An 11,352-nucleotide genomic window follows, 5' to 3' on the forward strand; every position below is an offset into this window, starting at 1 on the left:
TGTTGCAGGTTTTCTTGCAACTGCTGGTGTCTCTCTTCTTGTTTATTAACAAATACAGCATGTTGGGAATGAGATATAACCCAAAACCTCAGTTTATTTGCAGGAGTATATCCAAGTTATAAGTAATGTCACAGTTACTGCTGAAATCCTAGCAGCTTAATTGGAAAATAATAAGATTATGAAAGTTTTATAACTTTGATTCAAGCCTGCCATAAAATTAATTTAGTACAGATAAAAGCTTGTTACACAGAAAAATATTATGAAATCCTGTTTTAAACTGATGAAAAATATATTTTAAAGAAAGAGATAGAAGCCTCCATCAGTTGTATTTCTTAAAAAAAAAGATTAAATCCCAGATATAGTAACTGAAAACTCTTATTTTGAATTTATTAAAAAGTGGCTTTTAAGAAGCTTCTACAACTGAATTTTTCTTCAAAAGTAACAAATACATAAATATAATGCACTTATAAATTTGTAAAAATATAAAAAAAAAACATAACTGTACTGTATTTCTAAACTTGTAAAAATATAAGAACACATGATTATTAAAGAAATAGTCAAAATATTATAATAGCCCTGGTCATAAATAATTATGTCAATCAAGATTTTCATACTACAAGAAACAAAGTGATATAAACTATTCTAAAAGAATTTACTAAAAAATTAAGCAATAGGCAGAACAGTAAACCAAGAATGAAAAAAAAGGAAAATTGGAGAACATTTTTTTTAAATGATGTGATGAATAGAAACAAACTTACTTAATCGTGGATCGAACCAGCTTGTGGTACGGTCATTATGATTGATAAAATACACTTCACTTTCTGGAGTAAATGCCTGCTCCCATCCTTCTGGCAGGGGACCCAGGTTTATAGGTGGTAGATTTGGAGCAGATGTAGACATCAAAGTATTAGTATTTCTTGGCATGGTCAAGGATCCAACACTGAGGTTCTTACGTGGGTCTGTCCATGTAGTTGATTTTGTTTCATGACTAAAGAGAAAATGTACACATATTCACTCACTTTAAAAGCAATAATATGGACTGTTGAAATAAAAAACAATTTAATATATATATACAACTACTAAAATAAAATAAGAAAATTAACTGTATTTGCATTTGTGTTTCAAAGATTTATAGTGATACTAAACCTTACCAGTCCAAAATTAGGATTTCCCACAGCTATGTTGTTCAAACCAGTTACAATTTTTAATTTCCCCAGGTATATTACTCTTAGATTTTATTTCCAATGAGAATAGTTTTAAAGATTCCATATTAATTTCTTAGGTGCGAATTTATCTAAACTTACAACAGCTCTGACATCCTTATTTATACTATACTTATTTATACTAATAAATCAAATCCAGTAATCAAAATGATAATGTCTTGTAAAAAGCAACAAGTTAATAATAGAATGTACAGAAAAATCTCAATGGCTGGGGAGCAAGGGGAGAGAAATACAAAGATGATAAAAACATAAAATATAATTACGGAGTGAATATGGGTACAGTAAAAAAAAAATCAACTTCCAAAGTATTTTACAATTAATTCTGAAGAATTGTATTATGTACAAGTAATAAAAAATTGCAAAATTTAAGTATGATGTAGGAATGGCAATGCCAAAAAGTACAGAAACAAGGTAGAGATTAATACACAAAACCATACAAAAATCAATACATAAGTAACCAAATCTTTACAAGAATACCTTTTATCTACAACTAAATGTTGAACTCCTATCAGTTGCATGAATTCAGGTTTGAATAAAAGCATTTAAACTGAATAGTGTTATAAAGTCTTGCAGTGGCTAGTAAGATTGACTCCGTACTTAATGGCTACTTATGTTGGGATTTTTGAATAGTTTTGAATATCCATCCCTACCTTTTTCTATACTTTTTGGCATTGCCATCCCTACATCATACTTAATTTTTGCAAATTTTTCTTATTACCTATTTCCCTCTCCTTTTTTAAAACAATTTCATTAAAGTAGGTTGATAAGTGAACATTTGTTGTATTTTTATAATTCAATGTTAATATATATTGTTAATATCATATCCGTTTTGTCAATTTCTCTAATTTTGGATTACAATGGGGGCCAGCAAAGCTGGAATGGTTCTTCCAGGAAGGTACATGTATCCCAGAGCACTGGATTAATGTTAAGGGGATGTTTACAGAACCCATGCCTTCCAACTTCACCTTAACTCACTGCATGTGCATACAATCGACTCCACCACATACTAGAATCATATCAATTAATAGGGAGGACATCATACAGATTCCAGACCATGAGGTATGACATCACGCATATACGCATAGCTGTCAGACTCAGTCCCACTAAAAATTTTAAGAAGAGTAGACTGCTATATAATGTATTGTTTTGATAATTAAGAAACTGGTGTTTGTAAACTCAGACACCAATAACGTGTACACAGATCTGTCAGTTGCATAAATACTTGATCTCCTTTATACCTTGAATAATAATTTCGATTATTCTTTCTTTTTTATTTACTTTTCCTGAAATTATTTTAGCAGACATGATGTTTGGACAACGAAAGTCACAAACGGTCGTTATATAAGAACAATCTTTGCTGCCATCTATCGACCAGAAATGAAACTGTTATTTATGAAACATAGTAATAAACTGAACTCACTGCTAAGTAGTAGTTTTCTTTTTTATTATTTCCCCACAAAAATACGTGTGTTAGAAGAACAGAATCATATTACTGTTATACAAGTTGTGAAACACTCGATAATGGCAATTAGGTGCTCAAATAAGGTTATAACTCAACTTTAGTAGTTATTTGTAAGCATCATAAAGTAATAGATTGAATGCGATAGCCATTATTTTCTCTGCTCATCCCTACATACTAAGCACTACGGTGTTTAGTGATATTCAAAACGTACAGAAAATTGTTAATCTTGTTTAAATAAAAAAAGCAAGGAAGTTTGTTTTTTTAAGTTATTATGGATAAAATTTTATTTGTGACATATAAATAAATAGATAATATATAAATCTGTATATTGAATTTCATTTTGATTATAATGCAGTTATTTTTTACATCTTTATAAAAGGTTTTCTTTAAAAAGTATAGGTATTTTCACTAAATCGTTTTAATCAATTTGTATATTCTACAGGTTTTATATTTTGGGAGCTTTTTACGTTTTAGGCTTTCAGTGCTGAACAGTATCTTTAAAAGTTACCAAACTGGTCTTGTTTGTGTCACTTCACTGTGTTGTACGTGTCCTCCCCAAACAGCATATTGCTCTATCTATTGTAGCATATTGCTCTATCTTTTCCAAGTGCTTGCCGTATAAACATCATAATCAACATGAACAAATATTTAGGGTCAACAAGTACCAGACTGTTTCGTTTCATTCCTCTTTTACACTACTTATCATTCCATGCAATGGTTTAAAGTGTGTTGAAAGAGGGGGGGGGGGTGTCTTCTCCGGTACTGTATCCCGAAACCACGAGTTGCTTAAAGAATGAACTCCTGTAATTTTTCAATAAGGACGATACAACCCCATAATTCATTGTAGCCCAACCTCCCTAGACGGCGGCAACTCAAACATGTTCTACCAACTGGTACGGAATCGCACGGGTTGGTCAACGAGAGCACACGCAAAATGTTCGCGCAAATTGAGTCGGAGCCACGCTGGCCTTTCAAAACTTATCACAAACCTAAACCCTATCACTGTTACAGTCACGGATTACTTAAACAGGGTCAAGTACTCCCTCCCCACGATAAAACTAAGAGGGTGGTATCAGTAACACAATCTACGAAGGTAGAGAGCGACTATTAATTATAACTGTAAGTTTTTTGACACCGTGCAGAGCACCTTTCTCTCTCTTCATAATCACCTACTTTTTAAAGTTATGATTTTTATCCTTCTAACCAAATTTCACACGCGTTATAATTAACATAACTTGAAAAATGGGTCTCCAAACAACTAAGCGCTAAGCCCTAGTTTTGCTTGATAAAATGCTTATTTTTTTCTATATATATATAACAAACAAACATGGCTTAACGCTGGTATAGTAATTTAAAGTTAGTTTTCGTTTTTTGTTTCTACCCATTCCCGTGTAGATGTACTCTCACATAAAGAATAAACTTACTTTTTCTTTGTGATCGACAATTAACTTTTGTGTATCGTAAGCAATCGAGTAAATGAATTGATAATTAATTAATTCTTTGATTGGTATTCCTTGCTATTGACCTAGGTGACTTGAAACTGCCTTTGTTTGTGTTGTTTAACACAAAGCTACACAATGGGTTATCAACACTATGTCCACCGCGAGGAATCGAACCCCGAATTTTAGCGTTGTAAGTCAGTAAAGTTACTGCTGACCCACTGCACTAGACATTATTTAGGCAGCCATATAGGGGTTTTTAATGTGCAATGTGGATTAATGTGCTTCATTTGAACGATTATCTTTTACTTGTTGTGACAAACAAAATTGTTGGTTTTGATTTACACGTGAAATCTGAACCAATGGAAAATTAAATGTATACATTTTAACAATACAATTAAAAAGTAGAAGCGGTAACTACGGAAAATGTTTTAGCGGGATATTAATGAATAACTATAACATACAATGAAGGGATAAAAAAAAAACGCTTCGTTTACTTAAGCAAAGTACTGTTTCATCGTGTCATACATAGAGATAACCTAAACGAGATTTTTAATGTTCGTATCCTAAGGTAAATATATCATCAAGTATAGAACAAATTGCTACTATATTGTTAACTTCTCAGTAAGACCTTTGACCAGTAATTATCAGCACAACTGAAAGCTTGTACATTTTTTTAAAAGTTTAATTACATTTTTCTAAATAAAGGTGTTCATGTAGTGCGTGTATTTGTTACACTAACAATAATGCTGAAAGTGAGATGAATACATCTAGATCTGAAAACTGGAAATCTTGAACTATTAAAAAAGTGAGAACCAACTATAAAATTACCGACCTGCTTTTATAGCGTTTGCTATCACTTAATATTGAGTAGTTATAATTTTTTCCTGTTACAACACTCAGTATAAAGAACTGACAAAAAATAAATAATAGGTGAAGAAATCACTCATTTTCTATGCAAGATACTTTAAGGATCCCAGCAGTAATTAATATGATCAATTCCAATATTAATGGCCTTTTTATTTATTTAAATTTGTGTATGGCTTCATATGTCATTGGGGATCCCGCAGTCATAACAATATCATGAATTCACAAGCCATTTGGGACATAAATAAGTTCGAAAATAGGTTTAGAAATCCAAACCCAAATTAAGTAGATGGATCGCCCGTCAAATCATGGGTAATTATGAATAATTACGACTTCTTCTGGTGCAGTTTAAATTGTTATAATAGCTTTTAGCAATGTATTGAAAGACGCTATGAACGTTAAGTATTAACATTCCAATGCTGGATAGTAAAAACGAGAAAATAAAAATGACACGTTATACAAACGAAGTGCAAGGTTTAAAGCAAATCATTTCAATGCTCATTATAACTGATCGCTCAAGTTCCCCAGTACATGGAACTGTTATGTCACAGTCAAAACTTGAACTTGTCTCATCAAAATAACCATAAATATAAGCAAACTTATGTAAGCTACTAATTTAATACTCAAATGATCTTGTCATGCGAAATTGTATTTAAAAAAAAACAAAACAACTGAGTTTCAAAATCAACTTATTATGAAATGACACATCAAGTTTGTGTTCTAGGATTACAACTTCGAGTAGAACTTAAAGCAATATTATACACTTAAAATTTAGAAGTAAAATTGTTAATGAAATTTTAAACTTGAACGGCACCTTACACGCACATATTCTGAATGCCAGGCCAGAGACCTCTTTGGTTCAGGTATAGCTCTCCTTAATTTGAAACTACTGACTAAGTAGAAGAAGGAAGGAAGGAAGACCAGACAACAGCATCCGCCATAACGGTTTTGTCCAGCTCTTTGCACTGAATAACGGGATTGACTGCCACTTTTATAACGCTGAAAGTGCGAAACGGTTTCATTAGCATCACGTCTCGAGCTGCAATTTGACACGCTAACCAATATACCACGTCCAACCCTAGAAGTAGCAAACAGTCCTAACAGCAAGTTATTGGTAGCCCACCTATAACTAAATCAATATCAAACTTCGAGCACTATTTCTTTACAACAAGAAATAATTAAGTGGCCATAAGATAGCGAATAATATTTCGAATTTTCCGCAAACTGTGTTCAAATCAATAATATAGAAATTGTACTACATGGGTGAGCACGATATATTAAAACGATTTTGAATAGGTAAATCAGCAAATCATATGTGACAACCACATTGCAGTAGAACGAAATGTATCAGAACTACATTTTATCACTGGCATTTCGTAAGTAGTGAAATGTCACCAATAATTGATCGCTTTAGGGAAAGGTATGTAACAGCCCTTTCCAATATTCCTACACTCAGATCACGAAGATGTGTTCAGATCTGGGATTTACAATGTCCAAGAGAGGGATACTCTTTATTCTAAAAAACAAAGGAATATGGTTGAACTGGGAGAACTAGGACCATCCAAAATTAGACCTGTCAATAGCCACGGCAAACAAATTACAGTGTTCTTTGATATATGAGAACCCACAAATACAAAGATCAGTGGCAAACACCGTTCAAGTGCAATATAATAAAGAAATATCTCATGCAGGGATGAGGGGCATGCTTTGAACATGACAGCCTTACGACGGAGCCTTTAGCAATGAAAATTACACTGCAGAGCTGTTGTAAAAGTGCCCGGTCGTCAGATGAGCATGACCGAACGTGGTAACGTGGTCTGTAACAACGTCGTGAGGCTCCAAAATGGTTTTAATATATATAACGTACTCAACCTTTGTATACGTTCACTTCAAAACACCAGTAACTAATGGCCTGGGATACAATCTTGTGCAAACGTTTAAAAAATTTTAATCCACCTGTAATAAAGAAAAGTACTTATGATTATGGTTATAATTTGTGTGAACGTTTTAAAATCATTCAACCGTCATCACCAAATAAAAGTGAGTAGTGACCAAGATTACGACATTCGGTTAACGAACAGTTTTAGAATTAATTAATAAAATAGCTGTAAACAATGAGTGACAGTAATAGACATGACCATTTACTATGTAATTTAATGGTTTGTGCCTCTTAGGTAATTGTACTTTCCTTTTCTCCTTCTCTTCTTTTAATATCTTAGTATAACCAAGTTGTCCAAAATCTTGAAGCATTAAAATGTTTTATATGTAAGCACTTCGTGAGATATGTATGTTAAAAAGCTGACAATTCTTTACTGCAGTTGTCGACATCTTTTAATCGGAAGTTGCTTAGTTCACAACCGAAAATCATAAAAAAAAAACTACTCGGAGATCTAATTAAAGGAAACATAGTTTTAAATAGAGACAAGGAAATTGGCCCGCTGTATAGGTTCGGATTGTGCAACAAAGACCTTGTTATAACAAACGCAAGGAGGAAAGGTTCAACAGACGTATATAACAGTACGTTTGCTTATTGTATAGCATTATTTACATTTGTCGGCGCAGAATTGCCTTGATATCGTGCTTAGCATCTGTTTTTTGTATTATTACTATTACGTTTCGGATTTTGCACACACAAGCACAATAGGAACGTATCTATAACCTCGTGAAAGTATGCTGCAGAAGCTAATATATATTGCCGTTAATTTATGTAATACAAAAAATAGAACCCATGACGTAGTAAAAAGAAAAAGGGGGAAAAAAGAGGTAGGAACATATTTAAAAAAAGCTAAACTTTTCACATGTTGTTGACGTTGTTCTTCAGATTTCATTATCTATGTATATGTTGTTTTCACATGTTGTTGACGTTCTTCTTCAGATTTCATTATCTATGTATATGTTGTTTTCACATGTTGTTGATGTTGTTCTTCAGATTTCATTATCTATGTATATGTTGTTTTCACATGTTGTTGACGTTGTTCTTCAGATTTCATTATCTATGTATATGTTGTTTTCCAAGAATGCTTATTTTTCATCTTATTTCATTTCAACTTTCATTCAAAGTTAAACTTCATCAAACAAGAAGAATGAAAACCTGGTTAGTTGAACTTTCTGATGCATAGGTGTGTCTGATTAAATGATTACTAAACCTACGACAGAGTTAAAGGCAAAATGGTACAATTATGAAACCACACTAGGTACTTTTCTCAGATACAGCGAACTACATGCGTCATTTTATAGTTTCCTTGGATACACAACGACCATCAAGATTGAACTACGTGTATAATGTTGTAGTTTCCTTGGATACACAACGACCATCAAGATTGAACTACGTGTATAATGTTGTAGTTTCCTTGGATATACAACGACCATCAAGATTGAACTACGTGTATAATGTTGTAGTTTCCTTGGATATACAACGACCATCAAGAGTACACTACATGTATAATGTTGTAGTTTCCTTGGATATACAACGATCATCAAGAGTAAACTACTTGTATAATGTTGTAGTTTCCTTGGATATACAACGATCATCAAGAGTAAACTACATGTATAATGTTGTAGTTTCCTTGGATATACAACGATCATCAAGATTGAACTACGTGTATAATGTTGTAGTTTCCTTGGATATACAACGATCATCAAGAGTAAACTACATGTATAATGTTGTAGTTTCCCAGATACATAACAAGTAAAAAGAGTGAGCTATATGCATAATTTCGTAGTTTTTCTTAGATACACATAAACAGACAGCAAGAGTGAACTACGTACATAATTTTTTAGTTTTTCTTAGATTCACAACAGGTAATTCAGTAATTATTGTTTAATTTGAGCGCAAAAGTGCCATTTTGTCAACCCTACATAACGTGCCATCTTGTCTGGTCTGTCTGCCGTTGTAATAATAGTTACTATATGGTTGATCAGTCTGTCACTCAAAAGGTTTTTGAGGTTCAATTCTCAGATGAACACAGAGACAGGCAAAGCATGGTGGTGACAGCTCTTGACAGCTTGCGTTGTTTGTTTATTAATTCATAGAAACAATATGTTCATAATATGTTATACACGTGTATTTATTTCAGAAAAAAAATAAGCTCGTCATAAAGTAAGTGAATTAATTTGCACAAAATACCTGGTGTCGTTTTGCAATTAAGAAAACACCACCACCAACAACAACAAAGGCTGCTTTTCAGTGATGTTCGTCACTGTAAGCCAAATTCTTAAGTTTTGAATGTACATGTATTATAAACACAGCTGCTTAGCGTATGTGTCGGTAAAATAATAACTATAAATGTTTGATAAATATGCACAAGAGTATTGTTATTATTTTTATTTTTACGGTTATAGTATTTTTCTTTCACACTTCGGACCTCCAACAACTGAATACAACACACTGCGGACCTCCAACAACTGAATACAACACACTGCGGACCTCCAACAACTGAATACAACACACTTCGGACATCCAACAACTGAATACAACACACTTCGGACCTCCAACAACTGAATACAACACACTTCGGATCTCCAACAACTGAATACAACGCACTTCGGATCTCCAACAACTGAACATAACACACTTCGGACCTCCAACAACTGAATGCAGTACACTTCGGACCTCCAACAACTGAATACAGCACACTTCGGACCTCCAACAACTGAATACAGCACACTTCGGACCTCCAACAACTGAATACAGCACACTTCGGACCTCCAACAACTGAATACAACACATCGAGGCTCAAAAACTCATAAAGGAAAGGAGATATTTGGATTTGGAAACAATAACGTCATTCACTCTTGTTCACATACAAATATATACAGGCAAACATAAAACTATAGAGTATATAAGTTATAAAGATTGGTTGTTGTTTGTTATTAAGCACAAAGGGCTATCTGTGCTCTGCCCACCACGGGTATCTAAACCCGGTTTCTAGCAGTGTAAGTCCACAGACATACGGCTGTGCCAATGGGAAGCTTAGTTATAAAGAAGAAAAAAACACTGAATTTATTATACAACACAGCACGTACTAAACCCCTTACCTAAGGCATTTATGGCATAAAACTAATTGAATCCAGCCAGCACTATATACATGTATTTACCGCTCAGATGTCAGTTAGTTGTTGTATTGGAAATTGTTCAAATACCTTTCCTTACTAATGATTGTTTGTTTGAAGTATAAAGCTATACAACGGTCTACCTGCATAGCGCCTGTCGCAGAGATCTAATCCTGAATTTTAACGTTATAAGCCCTCAATTTTTCCGCTGAGCCACGAGTAAAAGAACTTAAAAGTAATCCTCTTTTAGAAAAGACATAATTCATAAACTCATGACATACTTCAAGAAAGTTATTATTAACAACAATGAACATGTTATGAGTTAGAAAGTAGTAACTAAGTGTTTATATTATTTATATAGTAGATATATCGTCATTCCCGCCGAGTAGAAAATATATATATATATATATATATTACAACTTCATGTAAATAACTAGGGTTTAATCTAAAAGCATTAAACCTGCAGATAACGAGGTGGACAAACACATAAGAAGAGACATAGACAGTGCCATACAGAAACACATTACAGTCTTATCAGATTCTGTTAAATCTTATAATGTAAGACCTAATTTTTTTGGATGATAAACTAAACAAATACGGGTTTATTGCCAGAGCTAAAAGAATCTACGACTAAGAATTTGTCAATTCTAATAGGTGATAGTCTTAAGTACAAGAGCATTTAAACAAATACTGTAATATTATCAAAGAGAAACTGTTCATTATCATCAGTAGTTCTATCGAAGCTAGAACAACAGAAACGTTTGACTTCAGTAATCTTAACACTAGTCTTCATACTGATAAAATTAAAAACAGTCCCTTGTCAACAACTTCAAGGTATTTTAATAATTACGGTAAATTAATGTTCTGCGTTAGTAAACACGGGTGTTTCTATGACAATGTCATTGATAAAAATTACCACCGTTTTACATTAAACGAATTCTTACAAACCATGTATTTTGTACTTGACAATACATTTGTGCATTTTCAGGGATCGAATGATTACATTACTGCATTCTCGAGGAATATGACATTGCTTGAGGAATTTCATTATTTTAGTATTCCTTTAGTTATGACCAATGAATATCACGAACTTTTAAAAACTTTCGCGTCTAAACTTTAATTTCTTAGAAACTGTTTAAGATAATGGTGAAACATTTTAATGTATTGACCACCATTAGTTTTACCCCTCACCCCCCGGTGGTTTAAGCTCTTACTATATATACTAAGTCGTCAAGAAATTAATGTCACGTTTTGGAACACTTTCATTAACTACCCCCCAAAAAAACGTACATCACGTATAATAGTTAAA

The 11,352-nt window shown here is 33.0% G+C and overlaps 1 protein-coding gene across 4 annotated transcripts in view; it reads right to left on the reverse strand.

Moving 5' to 3' along the window:
* Positions 1–11,352, reverse strand: part of LOC106464392 (transcriptional coactivator YAP1-like) — a 90,710-nt gene that overhangs the window by 27,732 nt on the left and 51,626 nt on the right. For all 4 annotated transcript variants that reach the window (XM_022392082.1, XM_022392079.1, XM_022392081.1 and 1 more), the window contains exon 2: positions 759–988. In XM_022392082.1, the coding sequence (XP_022247790.1) occupies positions 759–988 (230 nt within the window). The remainder of the gene's footprint in view (positions 1–758; positions 989–11,352) is intronic.

The sequence above is a fragment of the Limulus polyphemus genome, unplaced genomic scaffold, assembly GCF_000517525.1.
Source record: "Limulus polyphemus unplaced genomic scaffold, Limulus_polyphemus-2.1.2 Scaffold1637, whole genome shotgun sequence".
Taxonomy (NCBI): Eukaryota; Metazoa; Arthropoda; class Merostomata; order Xiphosura; family Limulidae; genus Limulus; species Limulus polyphemus.